Source organism: Clarias gariepinus, chromosome 18 (assembly GCF_024256425.1).
Source record: "Clarias gariepinus isolate MV-2021 ecotype Netherlands chromosome 18, CGAR_prim_01v2, whole genome shotgun sequence".
NCBI lineage: Eukaryota > Metazoa > Chordata > Actinopteri > Siluriformes > Clariidae > Clarias > Clarias gariepinus.
Genome location: NC_071117.1, coordinates 10,286,235 through 10,307,056, shown reverse-complemented (window position 1 = coordinate 10,307,056; position 20,822 = coordinate 10,286,235). Strand labels below are relative to the sequence as shown.

The 20,822-nt window shown below is 38.8% G+C and overlaps 2 protein-coding genes across 7 annotated transcripts in view; one reads left to right on the top strand and one right to left on the bottom strand.

Moving 5' to 3' along the window:
- Window positions 1-20,822, bottom strand: part of nfixa (nuclear factor I/Xa) — a 103,003-nt gene that overhangs the window by 38,799 nt on the left and 43,382 nt on the right. The gene's annotated exons all lie outside the window — the stretch shown is intronic.
- LOC128506262 (gamma-crystallin M2-like) lies at window positions 677-9,895 on the top strand. Of its 2 annotated transcripts, none has more exons than XM_053476626.1 (3): window positions 677-770; window positions 9,227-9,475; window positions 9,572-9,895. In XM_053476626.1, the coding sequence occupies exons 1-3, from the start codon at window positions 711-713 to the stop codon at window positions 9,845-9,847; spliced, it is 585 nt and encodes a 194-aa protein (XP_053332601.1). In that variant the 5' UTR covers window positions 677-710; the 3' UTR covers window positions 9,848-9,895. The 2 variants fall into 2 exon arrangements, with proteins under 2 accessions (XP_053332601.1, XP_053332600.1); XM_053476625.1 differs by lacking the exon at window positions 677-770 and adding an exon at window positions 9,064-9,135.

The following is a 20,822-nucleotide window of genomic DNA, read 5'->3' as shown; positions in this document are numbered from 1 at the left end:
AGCAAACAAAGAGATAGAAAGAAAGAAAAAAAGAAAGAAATAAAGAACCAAGGAGGAAGTATTTGACAAAAAAGAAAACAGGAAAAACATTGAGATGAATAGAGAAAAGAGAGAAGAAAGAAAGAGAAAAAAAACAAGAAAGAAAGAAATAAAAAGAAAAACTAAAAGATAAAGAAAAATAAGTAAAAAAGAGAGAGAGAGAAAGAAAGAAAGGAAGAAAAAAGAGAAAGAAACAGAAAGAAAAAAACTAAGAAAAAGAAAACAAGAAAGAGAAATAGAAAGGAGTATTAAAAAGAACTAGAGAAGAGAAAGAGAGAAAGCAAGAAAAGAAATAAAAAGAAAAACAAGAAAGGAAGAAGAAAAGAAATAAAAAGAAAGTATAAAGACAGAAGCAAAGAAACAAAGAAAGAATTAAAAAAGCAAAAGAAAAAAAGAAAGCAAAAGAAAGAAAGAAAAAAAGAAAGAGGAAAAGAAAGCAATTGGACTGACACACTGCAGTATTATTTAATAAGCGACCAGGTCTTTTCAGAGCTTGTCTGCTTCTGCGATCAGGACCGATCCTACAGGTCCACCGAGACCTCATTTATAACAGCTCTGTCTCTATTCTGTCTATCCCTCTCTTTCCTTTCGCTCCGAGTTTCATAGCTCCCTTGTTAGCCGCCGCTGTGCACTCTGGGAAAGCGCGGGACAGGAAGGCATTCTTCTTGGATATGTGTCCCACAGGAACCGTAACGGAGATATCGAAAAGAATTAGCAGAGAGAAAAATAAGGTAATTTGCCGAATAAGAGGAATTTCAGATGGTGTTGCGGATATTTGGCGTGAATGAGGGGTTTGAGGAACCTGGCTCCGGCGGCGTGCGCTATCTTAAACAGACGTGTTTATGTTTCTCACCCAACGTGATGGAGTGTTTACATGTACAAAAGACGTCACAGTGTGTGTGTGTGTGTGTGTGTGTGTGTGTGTGTGTGTGTGTGTGTGTGTGAAGCTTGTTTAACCTTATTCTGCTGTTTTATGAATCGTTTTTTATCCTCATTGCTCTACTACAAAACTGAAACTTCTGACACACACACACACACACACACACACACACACACACACACACAGCCTTGACCCTGTAGGGTGCTTCAATAGCAGAGTGTCTTTATTTAAAGCAGAGTGATTACATGAGCGTGGGAGTGGGAGAACAGGCGAACAGAAGAGGAGAGGCGATAAACTGAAGCAGGAAGAGAAAAGAGAAAGGGAGGAGACAGACGCCTTTCTCGACACACCATCCTTGGGAACAGACAACAACAAACAAAAAGAGTGAAAGCGTGAGTCTGAGGAACAGTGAAGAAAAATAATCTTTGGCTTTGAGATAAGCGAGGCTTTGAGCGCCGCGGCACCAGATAAGGCAGCTCTCACTGCGCTCGTCTGTTTGGGGAAGTGATTCATTCTCGGCTTTCTCTCGGGGGTTTGTTTTGTTTTTCTTTTTTTTTATCCTCACTTCACTTTCTTACGGGAAAGACGTCTGTGTTCGCGCAGGCTCTCCGCTATCACCTCTGATTCAACATGCACAATGAGTGCTCTATTTAATACAAAGAGTGCCGAACAGACAGGGATGAAAAGGAGAGAGGAGATGAAGGATGAGCGTGAGGGAACAGGAGAAGAGAAGAGAAAAGAAAAGAAGAAAAGAGAAAATAAGAGAAAATGCAAACACAAAATAGTAAAGAGAAATCAAAAAAAGATAATAATAATAAGAACAATAAATTGAACAAAAGACAAAAAGAGAAAACAGTAGACAAGAAAGTACAGGGGAAAAAAAGAATAAATGAGAAGAGACAAAAGACAAAAGATGAAATGAAAAAGAAAACAGGAGAAGCGTCGAGACTAAAAGAGAAAACGATGAGAGGATAAAACAGCAGAAAAAATTAGATGAGAAGAGAAAAGAGAAGAAGAGATGAGATGAGAAGAGAAAAAGGAGGAGAAGAGATGAAATGAGAAGAGACAAAAGACAAAAGAGAAAACAATAAGAAAAAGGAGAAAAGAGATGAGAAATGTGAAGAATTGAAGTAAGGAAAATTTAAAAAAGAGTCGAGAAAAACAAAAAGACTGAAAAGAAATGAAATGAGAAAAGAAAACAAAAGAAGAGTTAAAAGAGGAGATAAGAAAAGAGGAAGAGAGATGAGATGAAAAGAGAAAACAGAAGAAAAGATGAGAAAAGAAGAAAAAAGTGGAAAAGAGAACAAAAAACATCAGAAAACAAAAAGAGAAGATAAAAAAATGGGAGAAGAGAGGGAAAGAAAATAGATGAGAAAACAGGAAAAGAGATGTAAAGAAAAGAGAATGCAAAAGAAGAGTAAAGAAGAGAAAACAAAAGAAAAGAAATGAGAAAAAGGGGCAAGACCAAAAGCCAAAAAGAAAAGAAAATATAGAAGAAAACACACACACACACACACACACACACACAAGCAGATAAGATTGTGCATCGTAATGTAACTGTATCTAGGTTGTGGCATTTACTAATTGCAGGGCAGTCCATGGGTGCTTACCGGTCTAGCTGATGTAAATCGATCTCTTTCTATCTTTTTTCTGTCTCTCTCTCTCTTTCTTTCTGTCTCTCTCTCTTTCTATTTTTTTCTCTCACTCTTTCTCTCTCTCTCTCTCTTTCTGTCTCTCTCTCTCACTGTCTCTCTCTCGTTCTCTGTTTTCAGGCCAGTAAAAGAGCAGCCATTGTTCAAGGCTTGAGGAAGCTGTATCCTCAATGACCTGCTCATGGGTCTGTATGCGCACGTGTGTGTGTGTGTGTGTAATCCGCTTCCTTTTAGGCTATTTGATGGCAGACACATAAACCCTCTTGGTGTCACACTAGCCTAATTTTGTGGCCGTGTGTGTGTTTGTGTACATGTGTGTGGTCATGCTCAGTTTATGTTATTGTGGAGGAAATGTCTAGTGCGGGTTCGGCTTCTTAAACCTGTGGTCACACACACACACACATACACACACACACACACACACACACACACATTGTGATAAATGAAACCTGATGCAATGTAGTTTATAAATGATATAATTTCACCCTACATTCACACTATTATAGATGCTTGTGAGCAAAGTGAGTGCTACTCTAGTGTCTTGTGATTGTGTACCATCCCTCCACCCATCCAACATTCCATCTCCCCTTCCATCCATCCATGCCTTAATCCATCTATCCATCCATCCATCCATGCCTTAATCCATCTATCCATCCATCCTTCCATCCATCCATGCCTTAAATCACCTATCCATCTCTTTATCTATCCACCCAACTATCCATTCATCCATCCATCTATCCATCCATTCCTTAATCCATCTATCCATCCCTACAGCTATCCCTCCATCCATCTCTCCTTCATTTATCCATCCCTCCATACATGCCTTAATCCATCTATCCATCCATCCACCCATCCATACAAGTATCCAACTATCCATCCATCCATCTATCCATCCCTTCACACCATAACCATCCCTTCATTCATCTATCCATCCCTCCATCACTGCATTCGTAGAAACCAAAACACACACAAATTAATTAAACAACGACGTATCTGTATGATGGTTATGTACACCTTCTGTGAACTTTCACCTGAGGCACCATCCATCACCACTACACCATCCCGAGCCGTCTTTTTCTTCTCCCTCTTCTTCATCACCTTGTAACCATTGTTACAAACTTGTCTTTAAAAGTCCCATATTTCACTGTTTCTTTAACAAGTTACCACTGGTCTCGAATGCCCCTCATACTGTATAAAGCTTTTCTTATACCTCCAACTGCACTGTTTCCGTCACACAGAGAACATCAGCTCTGAGCAACAAGCCTCGGGAGGGGCCTTTTCTTGTATGAGGTCACATTTGACAACTAGAAAAAAATCTAGTTGGATTTCTTTATATCTTATCCAATAGAATCCAAATAGCTGATAAAAAATAAGTACAAAATGCAGGGATTGTTTTTTTTTTTTTACAGTATAACCCAAAATATACAATACTGAAATAAATAGACAAACAATATTACTGTACCTTGTTGTCTAGTGTGTGTGTGTGTGTGTGTATCGCCTTGCTGTAGACGGTGTTCATATCGCTCACGCTGATTCTCGACTGGAAAAGGATTTGCTCACGTAATGCAGGAGTGGTTCTTGAACACTCTTCTTTAACATTCCCCACAAGTAGGCATCGTGAGGAGTAAGATCAGGGGAATGGGACGAGGATGGTAAGGAATTGTCTGGAGCTCTGCCGTGTGGACAAACACACAAGCGTGTCCGAGATGCTTGAATTCCAGTGCTGTATATTTTGGAGCATACAATACTTTAATAGAAATCTTCCACTATATTTACGATTGAGAAGACGTAAAGATTTTAGATTTTCTCCATTCACGTTTTGTGATTTATAGAGATTGGGACTGATTTATAGAGATAGAGGATATCTGATGTCTAATTACGGCTCCAGTTCTGAGACCTCGCTGTATGAACACCGTTTGACAAAAAACTAAATACAAGCAGGAGAGAAATGAAGGAAGGGAAAGTTTCATGGCATTCCTTTACCTAAAATGCTCTCTGACCATCTCTCCCTCTCTCTCTCTCAGTGGGTGTATATTTTTGCAGTTTGAAGGAGAAAAATGAAAGCATCTGTCTGACGCCAGTGATCTGCCAGACCACAGAATTCTCCCAACACTCCCAAATCTCACACTCTTTCATTTCCCTTCATTTATCACCCATGATACACACACACACACACACACACACACACACACACACACACACACACACACACACACTCATAGATCTCGTCCAGCAAAGACCAAAACTTCTTTCCCATACGCCTCTTCTTCTCCTCTCTCTCTCTTTTTCTCTCTCGCACACAAACCCCCACTCTCTGTCTAAAATGGTCTTAGTGTGTAGTAGTCTAACATAACAACTCAAAAAAAATTTCATCAGTTTAACCTAAATGCTGCCCTAACTCAGTTTAATTGGAATAGACAGCACACACACACACACACACACATGCCGGTACACTCGCACAAACAACCCCTGCGTCTTGCGGTGGAGCCGTAATCATTTAGGCAGATTGTAGAGATTGAAGAAAGACTAACATTGGGTACTTTGGCAGAGAGTATGTCCACACACACACACACACACACACACACACATGCTTGCATCTGATACAGTATGTGCATTTTCAGGATCTGCGTTCAATTACCGCAACCACATATTTACACACAGAAAGAGTGCGTCTCGTCATCGGGCTCTTCATCAAGGCTTTTTAGATTAAGGAGTTCAGATTCAGATTTAAAACAGACGCTCGCAGATGCGCGTGCGAGCTAATCACGTGGCAAATCCGTGTTTTTTTTTTTTTTACATTTTTGAAATAACAAACTGCATGTGTATAGAATCGCCCCCCTTAATTTGATCAGACGAAATCATTACGTTATGTGGCATTTGTGGAAAAGTACTAATTATTGTTTCATTGTTGTAACTTGTTATATTATCAGTTTTCTTATCTGTCATCCCTAATTAGATTTTTAATAATTAATAGAATTGATCTATTAATTCACCACCACTTTTTTCTCTTTTTTGCTCACTCTAGCTCACTCAGATTGCTTTTTCCTGCCATTCTGCTGGCACAGGCTAGATCTCTACTGTCTATTCATTCTGAGATGCTTTTCTGCTCATCACGATTGTAAAGAGTAATTATATATAGGCGCAATAGCCTTTTTGTTTTCCTGTCACATTCGTTTTACCTCAGTTATCTTTTAACCATTCTACAGTATCATCTACAACGCTAAGGGGAAAAATTGTGCTGTGAATCACAGGCAGACAGTCAGTTTGATTTCATTTGATTTTAGTCCCGCAATTTTTAATTTTGATTGGATTTAACAAATTTTCTATCACTAATGTTTACAGTATGATTTGATTTTGAAGCATTAAAAACTGTACTGTAAAAGTATCTATTAAAGTAATGTGTGTTGTTTTTTTGTTTAAATGTCTCAGACAAAGTGATAATCTTTTTTTTCTGCCGATCTTCCGCTCCACAATCCAATACAGCTTGCAGTAAGGCAGAAGAAGAAAAAGAAGAAGAAAATGTGACACTTTAGAAAAATGAGAAAATATAGCTAACACTTTGTAAAAGAAGCAAGTGGTTTGTATTTACTGCTAAATTTGTGGTATATGTTTAAAGAACTCATCAATTTTAGAGCATTAATGACTGTAAGTTTACTCATATAATTCTAAAAGTGTAAATCAATTCTGAATCGAAAACCAACTCATAAAAAAAAAAATATATAAGATGTATATTTTCTTTTTGAGAATTATGGTAATGGTATTGATGCTAAAATGTGTCTCACCTACTGTAAGTAAATGTTTAGATAGGATCATATAAAGCATTTTTAATAATACTTTTTATGTTTTTTTGTACATACGAATACCCATTTATACTTTCATCAGATAAAAATAAACACATCTGTTGAATACAATTTCATGCCCTTTTATGTCCGTAGTGTCCGTTACTTTTTTGAATTAAAATCTTTCAGTGAATTAAACTGTCGTTCAGATGAAACATGGCTGATTTAGATTTCACATGAAATTACATAAACCTACATTTTTGGGGTACATACTGTATAAAATCACCTCTCCAAAGTGGCTGAAGTGCAACTTAAAATTTTTAGGAACGCGAGATGGGTCACTTTCATGTTGAATAAACTTTAGAAGTAGCTTCTTTGGCCACACACATTTTCTCTATTATGTGTATAACTAAAAATAATATTAGCACCAATACTGTGTTTTGACCGAGTCAGAGTTATAGATTTTGTTTAAATATTTAATATATTTTGATTGATCTAAAGCTGACACTTGTATTAGGGTGAAGGCCCTTGCTCGGGGATTCGACAGTGGCAGCCCCGCAGGTCTCGAGCCCAGGACCTTCTGATTAGCAGCCCAACACCTTTAACCACAGGGCCACCCCTGCCTGACAGGTGTATACTGATATACAGTGTGATTAATTTCAATGTAAAGAATGCTACTGCTGATCGAGGGTTTAAGAGACGAGACCGCTTTATCATTAATTTTTTTATACAAACACGGCACTTGTAGCTAGCTAGCAAAAAGGCAGTATGACAGGCTGCTTGTTAAAGATGCAGCGTATATTAGTCGAGAGTGAGTGTGGATAAAAATAAACAATGCTAAATGATGCAGTCAGAACAATGTCACATAAAATACAGTAGAAAAAAAGCAGGAGTCGAGGAATAAATGGAGAACAGGTTCTCTCACCACACACTCTCTCTCTTTCACACACACACACACACACACACACACACACACACACACACACACTGTGTGTAACTGAACGTGCTGACCTGACTCGACTATTTGTGTGATCCCTCTATTAAACTTGATCCAGAGACAACAGCTGTGTGTGTGTGTGTGTGTGTGTGTTGGGGATGACGGTTGGAAGGTGTGAGAAAAACATCTATATTGTGCTTGTGTTGTGTGAAGCAGTAGGAAAAGATTCACTTACACACACACACACACACACACACACAAGCACGCACACACACACACACACACACACACACACACAGCTGCCATGGCTCACAGTTTTTGTAACCTTTTGCATACTGCGGTTAAGCTTGAGGGAGAAGCTTGACCTTGTGCTGCTCCCCCACACACACAGCTTTTTTAACCTCTGACCTCTGGCACGTGTCAGCCCTCTCATTAACAAACACAGGCATACACACACACCGAGAGAGAGAGAGAGAGAGAGAGAGAGGGTGAGAGAGAGAGAGAGAGAGAGCAAGAAAAAGAGAGAGAGAGAGAATCTAACACTTTAAATATCTAAATATCAAATATCTGATAAAATATAAGTTTAATTCACTTTTCATCAATGACATGAGTAAAAACCCGTACATTGAAAAATAATGTGGGGACGTGAAATGAGTAATAGGACACATCAAGATGTTTTTTGGAATTTTTGTCTGTCTGTTTGTTTGCGCACAAATCATGCAACTACTGAACACATTTTAATGGGGTTTTCGCAGGTGTATTTGTCCGAGCTCAAGGTAACATATAAAGTTGGCTTTGCTTCATCGCAATCAGCCCATGGGAAGAGAAGATATGTTACTTTGAAATTTAAATGGAAAACGCCCTTATATCATAAAAAATTCAACTTGAAAAAATCATTAGTTCATCACAAAATTCAACAGATGGCGCTGTACATTTTTAAGTGAGTGTGCGATTTACGTATATGTAAATAAACGCGTGAATCTTAGACCTTCTTTCTGCATACTTAACACGTAAAAGTTCATTGTACATTTTTTGATACGTGCTTATGTCGCGAGCACATCTAGTCATACAATACAAAAAATCTTATTATATTGATGCATTAATGCTGTAAAAAGCAATTTTTTAACAAAACTGTGATGTGTCTGTATTTCCATTTTTCTGCTGCTTTAAATTTATTACACACACACACACACACACACACACACACACACAGTTCACAAGCATGCACTTCTAATTATGCGTCCATGAAGAATAAAACCTGTGCCGTAGGCCAGCACAAAAATGTGTATTTAAAAAATGTCAATTAAAATAACTAACATATAAAAAGTCCTGCGCTGTAAGACCGGCCGCATGCCTCTCATACCGCTAGCTCAGCAATCAGACTAATTCTAATCTTGTACAAACGCAGGTTAACTCTTTTGTTTGTCACAATGTACAAGGTTTTTTTTGTTTTTTTGTTGTTGCTGCTCAATAGCAATAAGTTTTCCGTAGCCGGGTTTCTGTGTCTGTTCACACACATACAGTATAATAGCCATGGACTGTATGAGCCAAAAGAACACAAAAAAGAGAAAGCTCAGCAGTTTTTTGTCGTGCTCATGGGGCTCTTTCTAAAGTCTTCTGGACACTGGATAATGCGACATACGCACTGTACTGTAGCTAAACCCCTCTGGTGGCCTCTGTGCTTTTGTTTGGTCAGGACTTTTTTTTACAATAGAAGTGGGAGTGGAGGGGGGGGGGTGTATGCGGTATGCACTCTTTGGGTTTGGTCAGGTATAAATGGCAGAGGTTAAACCGGTGATCAATGTCAGTTCACACACACGCATTCGCATCATCATCACCATGGGCAGAGTAAGCAAGCAAACGTGGTTTCTATAGATTTTAAAAGGTAGTGATGCTGTCCTGTGAGTTAAATCTGAGTTTTTTAATTGTCTATCTACAGGTCATCTTCTACGAGGACAGGAACTTCCAGGGCCGCTCCTACGAGTGCAGCGGCGACTGCTCGGACATGTCCACCTACCTGAGCCGCTGCCACTCGTGCAGGGTGGAGAGCGGCTGCTGGATGGTGTACGATCGTCCCAACTACATGGGGAACCAGTACTTCATGAAAAGAGGCGGCGAGTACGCCGACTACATGAGCATGTGGGGCTGGGGCGACAATTGCATCAGGTCCTGTCGCATGATCCCGGTGGTAAGATAAATACAGAAAATGTTGGAACTATACTGTACGGTTCAAGATCTTTGTGGTGTGTATCAGCGAAAAGATAATAAACTACTCCTGTTACAGTACAGAGGAGCTTACAGGATGAGGCTCTACGAGAAGGATAACTTCATGGGTCAGATGATGGAGGTGATGGATGACTGTGATTCCTTCGCGGATCGCTACCGCTGGTCCGCCGGCTGCATGTCCTGCCACGTCATGGACGGCCACTGGCTCATGTATGAGCATCCTCAGTACAGAGGCAGGATGTGGTACTTCGGCCCCGGGGAGTACCGCAGCTTCAGGGACTATGGGGGCATGAGGTTCATGAGCATGAGGCGCATCATGGACTCCTGGTATTAAAGCTTGAAAAAAACGTGAATGGATTTTTATTTCAATAAAAACGACAGATCTGAACCCTACCTCTAATTGTTTTGCTTTTGTAATAATCTATGACCACACATTATTAGTCTTAATATTATTAGCCTTAATGATCATATTATGACTGTTTTATCGTAAACTATACATATGAACATTTTTTACTTCACTAAGAAAGCAGGTAAAAATGTTAAAGGATATAACAGGAAAAGTAGAAACTGTTTTAAAAAACAACGACAACAAAAAAAAAAGCTGACCAAAAAACTAACATACTTATCAAAATATTTCTGACGACTTTTGGGCCAACGGGACTCCAGGTGTTCAACAGAACAGCATGACAAACCCACTGGAGGACACAGCTGAGACACACACACACACACACACACACATACTCCCAGGAGCCTAAACACTCTAATTACCGGCAGCTGACCATCACTCTCACACACTCATACGCAACCCCGACAAACGTCTGGTCCGCTGTCCATCTTCTTTTCACTTAACTATCAGTTTATTTATGTTGTTTTATAGTTAAAAATAAACTGCTTGTGCAAGAGCCACAGGGTGCAACTTAAAAGATTTCACAGCGAGGGAAAAAAGAGAAAAAGGACAACCTGAAAGCAGCAGGAACAACAGGGGCAATAAGTGTCGAACTACAGCACAATCTCACTTCCTTTACCTCACACAAAGCCCTTAGACTAATCAGAATTCTTTGAGAACGGTCAGATAAACTTAAAAAAGGCTAATCTTTGGCAATATTGCAGGCCGGCATCATGAAGGGACTAAGGGTTGCGTGTGTGAGCCCAAAAAAAAAAACCCACCACAAACTCTATTAAGTTATAAAGTTTATAATGAGGAGATTCGCGTCGTGCTTGTTTTGCATCTTAACTCTCCTTTTCGTTCCTTTTAAAGTAAGAGATGTGCCTAGATCGACTCTATAGATTTCACATACCAATAAAGCAATAAATCAATATTGGATCATAACCTTGCTGTATTTTACAACACTCACTATATACCCAGATCTCGTTTTTTTTTTAAATACTGTATACACAGCTTTTATGATAACAGACAGAGAGAAAGTCAGGCAATAATAGTAATTAAAGTGTGAATGTCTCTTAAATAAAAGTTGACACTGTTTTCACCATCATAGCACCAGCTTAAAAAAACAACTACAACAAAACATCAAGACAAAAGCACAATATTGCTCTATGTGAATGCATCAAGTTAGATATTTTGTAATTAGTTAATTTAGACGTGACACGTTAATTAATTTTGACCCAATGTTACACCAGAGAGTGAGAAACACAGGACAATTTTCCCTTTTTTGTTGCTGTACTTGTTTAGATGATTTGCACTTTATACCACTATAAAATCTCAAAAGTCTGGGATTACTTGCAAATTTCTTTGTTTTTGTTTAGTGATTTATTTCCTATATTTTAAGACAATAGTGAGGATTTCAAAATTTGGAAATAACATATATGAAATTAGATAATTATGTAACAACAACAACAACAACAGTCAGTTGTTATTTTAGGACAATGAGGTCAGTCTTTCTGGTACAGTTCTTTCAAGAACAGTATTGTATCAAGTGCATTTACAAAACCCATCAAGCACCATGATGAAACTGGCTCTCATGAAGACCTTTTTTGTAAAGCAAGACCAAGACTTTCATTTAGAAAAATCACCAATTAACAAACAGCACCTTAAATTAGAGCCATTATGAAGCAGTTATAATGATCATAAGTAGCAGATACATCTCAATATCAACTGTAAAATGATGATTATTGTGTTTTTTGGATAAACACCTTCAGTATTGTTGAGAACGACCATGGAGTTAAAAAGTGATACAAAACTTTTAAGTGGTATGGTAAGTACATTTTCAATAATAAATAAATAAATAAATTAATAAATAAAAAACAGACCTATGAATCATTCCATATTCATTTTGATCTACAAACTATTCTTCAGTACTTAAACTCTTTTTACTTATTAGTGATTTGTGTTGAAGTAAAGTGATGAACAGTGCACGTTTTAAAGTTCAGGTGGTATAAATTTGGAGTTAATGGTAGGGGCTTGCGTTATCGACTGGCGCTAACGCAAATGCAATTTTGGACTGATGTAGTTATGGAAAAGAAACATCATTGCAATGTAAGAATTTAATGCCACATCACACTGATTTCTGGCAAGGGAAATATGAACCGGATAAAAAGGAAGAGATTTGGCTCCGGCCCAACCACATTAGCAAAACTCTGGCGTTATAGCACTAAATTATACTTGTGCAGCAACTTTTGTTAGTGTCATATTAAATATAATTTTTTTTTTCTGAGCCAAGTGTACACAAATCACTTTAAGCATTGCTTTTGATTTAAGTAAATATGGGCCACAAGAGTTAAAAACAATTTACAACATTAATTAAATGAAAACTCCCGCAGGGCCGAGCAGCTTTCTGTATCCTAAACAGCTTCTTGTGGTTGAGCATTAGATCCCCTTTTCTTCTTTCTCTCCTTCGCTTTTGCTTTCTTGCTCACACACACACACACACACACACACACACACACACACACACAGTGAATGAGAGGACAGTACTACCTGCTTTGATCAGGTAATATCTTTCTCAGCTGTGTAGTCCTTTCATTCCTCTCACACAGGGAAATGACAGAGATGGAAAATCGGACTCATGGCAAACAGGCCGGGAAAACCAATCATTGATACTGACACACACACACACACACACACACACACACACACACACACAACATCTCTCTATCTCTGTCTCTCTCTTTCTCCTTCCATCACTTTTTACCTGTCCAGGGCTTCACAACTTACTCTCTGAAGAATAAATTACTAACAAATGTGCTTTCTGTGCTGTACTTTCTCTTTGGCCTTAAAATTATCGATACACGATGAAGCAATTTCTTGGCAGCACAGTTTTTATTCCTTTACTTTTTTCATGTTTTCTAACTTCTTAGATTTACATGGTTCTAAATGGTGGTTTCTGGATATATGAACAATTATTCCACTCAAACATTTTTTTTGAAAGATGATATGACAAAGAAGCACACTTATAATGTTTAACTGGACCCTACAAAGTAACTCTTCAGCTACTCTATTCTGAGTTTTGTCTAGTTTCCACATACCATCATATCAAAAGCCTGGAGAAGCTGAAAGTTAGGTAGACCAGTGTTAGTATTAACCTTATAGGTCAATGGCTCCCAAACTGGGTGTCGCGGAATAATTTCATGGGGTCGCAAGAGGGATTAAAAAATTATGTCTTTTTTTGTGACTATAATACACACTTTTCAGTATTACAAGTAAATGCCATGAATAAATATTTTCTGATTTGTAAAAATATTACTAATTGAGTGTGAGTGTTTAAAAAAAATAAAATCGCGACTTGAAGATATTACGTCACTGTGCAGCCACTGGCTCACTAGTTACTGCTACAGCACACAACTGCACGGAAAAACAACCGCAACTGCCGAGATTTGTTATTCGCAAATCTAAAAATGTTGAGGAAATTGTGGACAGTTTGCCTGAGTCATCGAAACCATGTACATCGACCAAGCATAAGAGCAAGACCCCATCAGACCAAAGTAGGAAACGTTGAAAATATCAGGAAGAATTTATAAAGTATGGATTTACTTGCTCTACTGTTGACAACATAGATTTCCCTCAATGTGTAATCTGTTCAGAAGTGCTTGCTCATGAAAGTATGAAGCCCAGCAAAACACATGATTGCTCAACAAGCAAAAAAAAAAAAAAAAAAAGAACACCCTTCCCATTAAAAGGTACAGTAAGCCAAAATTATTTTAATGTATAGTGCTGTAAATGTAGTCAAAATACTGTGAACAGCTTGTTATGTTTATTGCTTGTTTTTGATAGTGGGGGTTGCAAGATCTTGTTGATCTTTAATTAGGGGTCGCTGGCTTGAAAGTTTGAGAACCACTGCTATAAATTATATTCTATAAAATTTAAACATACAGATTTTTACTTCTGAGTGTTTATCTGTATAGGAGTACCAGGAGGAAACCCATCAAAAACAGGAAGAACATGCAAACTCCATGAACACTGACCTGGGAATTGGAAATCGAACCCCTAACCCTGGAGGTGCGAGGCTACAGTGCTGACCATTACGCAGCGTGTGTATTATTGTGTGCCCTGCAATCGACTGGCACCTCATCCATGGTGTATCCCTGGGATAGGCTTCAGGTCTACTGCTAACTTGACCAGAAAAAGGGGTATAATCGAACCCCAGCCAATAGATGCAGTGCTGGTCCCAGGCACAGATAAAATGGGAGGGTTACATCAGGAAGTGCATCTGGTGTAAAAAAGTTGTTGTGTGGATCAGATGGTCTGACCGACAATAAGTCCAACAATACCCTTCTTCCCCTACTGCTACTTCACAAGGTCTTTGCAAGAGGAACTCAGCAACTTGAAAGGAACCTATCATGAGAAAACTGGGAGTATTTTAGCTGGAGCATTAGCAGACACACTTAAGGGGAGTATTACGGCATGTATTAATCTTGGTAAAGAAAGAGTAAAATATGGGACCTTTAATCTTCTTACTGAGGCTCTGCATTGCTGATCAGAGGGATAGAAATTTGAGACCTGTCATCGTCTGTCTGCAACTGTTGGGCAAGGCCCTTAACCTATGTCCATACTACAAACAAAATCCCCAGCCCAGTCATTGCCAGTCTTAAGTCTGAAGAAATGGGTGGGTAAAGTCTGTGCAGGTAGAATGATCCGATGTGGCGACCCTGAGAAAGGAACAAAGCCCAAGAGATAAAAAAATTAAATAAACTCCAGATTATCAGCATAAGTCCTCTAGCTGGCTAGTTCACTGGCTCTCAGTTTGCTCCGTAAGTGACACACAATAAGGCAGCCAGTATGATCGCTGATTTCCTTTGCTATGTTAATGACATCATTCAAACGACTTCATCCTTCACATCAGCGCTGTAATAAATCCCTCATCAAACTGATTCGCTGTCAGAAATTTTGCTTCCGGTTAATTTAAAAGAGTGCACATGCGGTAAGAGATGCTCATCACAACAGCAACAGCAACAACAAAAAAAAGACCTGCCTAAAAAACGAGGCAGTCAAGGGCCTAATGTGTGTGTCTCGTGTGTGTGTGTGTGTGTGTGTGTGTGTGTGTGTGTGTGTGTGTGTGTGTACTGTATGTGTGTGTCTGCTGTGCGCAGTGTGTTTGTGTTGGCACCGGTTCAGCATTCCACATTCCAGTGTGATATTCTGCACTGTGACCTCAAAAAAACTCAGTGTATCTCTGTCTCTCTCTTTCTCACACACACACACATACAGAGTTCTCTCTTCCTCCCTCTTTCCTCGACTTTACCTCTCTTACACTCGCTCTGTCCGTCTCGCACTCATTTTCACATTTCCCCAGCTCAATCCCACCTTTCCCTCCCTCGCCCTTTCGCTTCTCCCGTTTCTGCGCGTCTCGCTTTCACACCGTCTCTTCAAGCTGCGACTTGTCAATATTCAGGCGGCTGATTTATGTTCGGCCTGTTTCCTCGTAATAATGCCGCGAACGCAAATTAAGGCTCGGCTGAATTCAATTAAACTAAATTTGATTGCAGCCAGTTTAGAGCAGGAACGGCTTAGCGCTGGATGGAGGATGTGGTCCGGGCCTGCTGCTCATGCTGAATCCAGTCCAAGGCAGCCTGAGGCTCTGACTTTCACCAAAAGCATGAAGTTGTTAGTGACTTTCAAGGATGTGGCCTTTTCAGGCTTACAGCATTTCACAGTAGTTTGACGAGCCAACATGTACCCAAGCAATTCAGTTAAAATACTTCTCTGTTTCTTCTCTTAAAAACACGCTGCACTTCTGGTCCGCTGCTCATCCTTCATCAGTTCACTTTTGATTTGTAACAACCTTTAATGGTGAAGTTTCTGCCATTGTAGATTACTAGCTGGAACGTGGTTACATTTTTGTGACTTTGTTGTGAAATCTGTTGTGAATTTCTTGTTAAATCTGTTCAGGAAACCTGTCGTGGTTTAATTTCTTCATAATTGTGTTTTTTTCAGTTTTTTTCACAAATTTGTTGTCAAATTTTTTATGAATCTATTATGAAATTTGTTGTGAGGTTTGTGTAAATTTGTTGTCATATGTTTTCTGTATTCATTCACTGAAAAAGTTGTTGAAACAATTTGTAAAATTGGGTTGTTAAATTTGTAACTGTTGTTTTTAATTCATTGTAAATTTGTTGTAAATATTTGTTGCAAAAAAACTTGTGGTGAACTTATTGTGAACTTTGTCATCAAATTTGTTAAAATTGTTTCTCATTTGTTGTAAATTTGCTGTGAATTGGTTGTGAAATTAGTTTTGTGAAATTTTTTGTGAAGTTTTAAGTTTTGGACAGGAATTGGACGGAATTTTCAAGGAATTTGGATGAAAATTGTTGGGCTGTGCAATGTGTAATCTACCAAACATTCTCTATCGTTGTCCTAACCCCGTGACCCCACAGTAGTCTTTTGATTTGTCTAGAATTCATTGAGGTTTATTCTGAAATTTTCTGGAATCTGATTATTCTGGAATTTATCAGTGGATTATTATTCAGAAATTCTGTATTTTAGTTTTTTTTTTTCTTCGCTTGTAGTTCAGGAGTTCTCTGTGCATTCTTGAATTGTTTTCTGTGAATGAATCTACAATACTCTGTTCAATACATAGAATTTTCTGTTTATTACTTAGGAACTCTATTTTTATTTTAATGAAATTCACTGTTATTGAACTAAAATTCTCTGTTTATTAATATGGAAAACTTTGTTCATTGTGTTGGGATTCTTTGTTTACTGTTATGTAATTCTATCTTTATCACATTGTTTATTACACTAGAACTACCTGTTTATTACTATTGGAGTCCCTGTTTATTACACTTGAATTCTCTGTTAACTTCTATTGAATTCTCTTTTTCTTTTTTTTATTAAATTGTCTAGTGATCATCCAGATCTTTTCTGTGGGAGATTTTGTGATTCACAGCATTATTTGGGAATTTATTAGTTGATTAATACTGCAATGAGTCTGTTGTTCTGTTGATTGTTCTGTCGATTATTCAAGAATTATCGCATTATAACATTGAAAAAATCCAATTAACATTTTCGTTGTACTGAACACAAACTATTGAGCAACAATTTATACAGAAAAAAGGTGTAATTTTGTTAACAGCAGGAGTTATTGAATATACATTTTGGTGAATTTACAGTTGTTTATCTCTCTCTCTCTTTCTCTGATTAAACATCACCAAGAAACGTAAGCATACCTTAAGTAACCTCAGTATTTACACACACACACACACACACACACACACACACACACACACCTCCCTCCAGGCACATCCATAAATCTATGAAGAAACATCAAACTCTTCACCGCCACACCTGTGTGTGTGTGCGTGTGTGTGTGTGTGTGTGTGTGTGTGTGTGTGTGTGCGTGTGTGTGTGTGTGATAGTCTAAACCTCACACTGACACGCACTCTGTCAATTAGCGCATTACGAAATCCAATTATTTTATCCGATTTTAGTTTCCAAACTTCATGTGTGCTAATGAAGACTACAGTGCAAACTGAGTGAGATTAGGTTGTGTTTCTGGATGTATTGGATGTTGTTGAGTGAGTTGTTGAGTAATTCTTTGATGTAAACATGGATATAAAAGCACTTACAGGATCTGCAAGGAATGGAGTTTGCAACTAAAACAATGGCTGAGCATTTTCAAACAGTAGATCGTACAAACAATAAGTGTTTTGATTTCTCTACATTCCACACGTTTCTCATTGTTCAGCCAAAAAAAGTGAGTTGTATAGAAGCAGCTAATTACTGAGGAATGTTTATACAGATAAAAACACTAGTCTCACTTTTTCTCGCTCTTTTTGGCAGCGATGACAATAAAAACAACAACAATAATAACACTATGTTCGCAGTGTGATTGGCACAACTGGCAGGATTTCCTGGCATCAAGTGTTGCCAAGCAGTGATCCAGGTAACGTGGCTACTTCCTCTGCAACTGTGGCTCTCTGGGAAAACCAGTGCTGCAACGATGAGGCCCAGGTGTGTGTGTGTGTGTATGTGTGTGTGTGTGTGTGTGTGTGTGTGTGTGTGTGTTGGCAGGTGGATCTACATGACTGCCAAAGCTGACAGAATGTAAGCTTTCGCTCAGGTTTGTAGTCCTGCTTTAAAATAGACATCATCATCATCATCATCATCATCATCGCTGTCGTGAAAGAACAATTAATCTGTATAAAGTATTCCTATTCCACTAGTGTGATTAAGGACAAATACAAATACAAATACTCGTCTCTGATTGGGTGACAGCTCTGTGCCATGATTATCTTTAACTCAACTTTTATAAGCTTCTATACGATATTAAATGTAAAATGTTAAGACCTTTGCGGTCGAGACGATCGTCCATCTGACGTCCACATTTAACGCAAGCAAGCTAAAGCAAAATTTTACGCCCATGATGTTCCGTAGCCGGAGGGACGGAGAGGTTGGGGGAGAGGTTTGAGGTTTTGAGGTTCTATTTAGGCGACGAATGACGACCAGGGGATTTAACGAAACACAAATAAACTGAACCCCGTTCAGATGGCTTCCATGTGTGTGTGAACGGATCAGGCGGTCTGATCGAACCCAAGACAAATACTACGCTGACGAGGAGCAGGAAAAGAAACTGTGTTTTTTCCGGTGGATGGGGGGGGGTATATATACATATAACAACAATATATATAAGTATATATATATATATATATATATATATATATATATATATATGTGTGTGTGTGTGTGTGTGTGTGTTTCTCTTATTCTTGCTGCATCTCTTTCAATATCCCTGTCTTTTTCTTTCTTTTTCTTTGTGTCTCTCTTAATGTGTCTCTCTCAAGATTCAAGATTTAAAGGTGCTTTATTGCCATGACAAATATTTACATTCGTATTGCCAATGCATAGAAATAAAGGCACAAGAAAGTATCAGGAGTAGAGAGTAAAAAAACAGAATAGTATAGAAAGAGTCATAATATTTAATAAAAGAGTACAAACATTTAGTCAAAGATACAGTGACTCTCGTGAACTTTATTTAAAAAAGCATATATAAATATATCTACATAATAATAATAATAATAATAGTAATAATAATAATCTCTCTATGTCTCTTTCTCTTTGCATCTCTATCACTCACTCTCTCTCTCTCTCTCTCTCTCACACACACATGCTCTCTTGATCTTTCTCTCCCCCTCTTGAATCTCTCTATCACTCCGTCATTCTTTTTCAGACTTCTTTCTCTTTCCATCACTCTGTTTGTGTCTTTTGTGTCTCTGTCATTCCCTCTTTCACTCAGTGTCTCTTTTACTGTTCCTACAGTATTTGCCTGCCTCTGAGCCTGCTTCTTTTGCCATGTGTCTTTTTCTCTAACTGTCTGTCTGTCTCTTTCTATGTCTCCCTCTCTCTCAGTGTAATAACTTCCTCTGTGCCAAGACAAAGACTATGTATGAACACATCTGTGTGTTTTCCAAGTAAGTCTTAAAAATAGCCCTCGCTGACCCGCTGTAACCTGCGGATACGTGTGTGTGTTCTGTGTGTGTGTGTGTGTGTCATACAGTATACTGTCAGCACACCACGTGTTATACCTGGGACCGGTTACTTACCCATGAGACAATCAGCTTCTAAACCTTACTCTATGCACGATCCTGGTTGACTTTAACCACATGGAACAGTTCAGGGAGAACTTTGGTTCCTCGGAGTTCTGGTACTTTTCATTTAAAGCTATTTATGATGTCACATGGAAGCTTAAAGCCTGTGAGACTTTTTACAGAATGTTGTGGCTAACCAGAGATGTTTTTTTTTTTTTTTTTGCTGTTGTTGTTTTTTATTAACACATTTTCCTACACAGTTCTCTTACAAATTAAAGATGCTACACACATGATGACTCTGTGCATAAAGCTACCTCGAGTGGACATTTACTTTAGTACAGCTTGGCTGAGCTTAAGAGACTGACTGTAAACGTGTGTGTGTGTGTGTGTGTGTGTGTGTGTGTGTGTGTGTGTGTGTGTGTGTGTTTGTGTGTGATTATAGAATCAGACATTTTATTTCAGATGACACTGAAAATACCAATTTTATATACAGTTAACTATATAGTGCTCCCTCTCTTTCTCTCTCTCTCCCTCTGTCTCTCTCTCCCTCTGTCTCTCTCTCCCTCTGTCTCCCTCTCTCTCTGTCTCCGTCTCTCTGTCTCTCTCTAGGAGTTGAATCTGGGCGCCGAGCCATGCTGCATACATCAACAAAACCCTGCCAGCTCTCTCTATATACAGTCTCTCCATCCTTCTTTTCACTACATATCATGTGATACTTGGGGCCGTATTCTTCCCGACACCTCTCCCGAGCGTGGCGGCCATGTCACCAGACGGGCGCTGTCTCCATGCCGACCGACACTGCCCTCCCGCACCTTGGATTTTGCCCAAGCAAGGTTTACTGGGACACACGGTTGCCATGGCACCAGTCGAAATCAAAGCCAATCACTGATGAGGAATGGCTTCTGTGTTTGTGTGTGTGTGTGTGTGTGTGTGTATAGAGGGGGCGGGGCCACTAAGAATATACTTGATTTTTTTCCCCCTTTTATAGCAAGTGTGTCAACACAACAATGAAAAAGTTTTAAATAAACTTCTGTGAGTTTTCTAAAGCGACTGTAAAACCTGACTTTCCTGAGGAAAGATAACAGCTATTAAAATTAAAAACACTGAAATGACAGAAACAAGAGAGAGATTTGATTTGATTCATCTGTCCCTTTGTACACATCGTCGACTGACTTAACACCAAGCGAAGGTGCGACTGGAGGCATTAGCAGCTAGTTGGCACCCGAGTCTTACTGGCAAACTGGTGCGTGCGCAGCACACGCTCACACGGTAAAGCTGGCACTATCGTCTGAATAGTCACCGTGAACACCGTCATGCGGTGTCATGGAAAC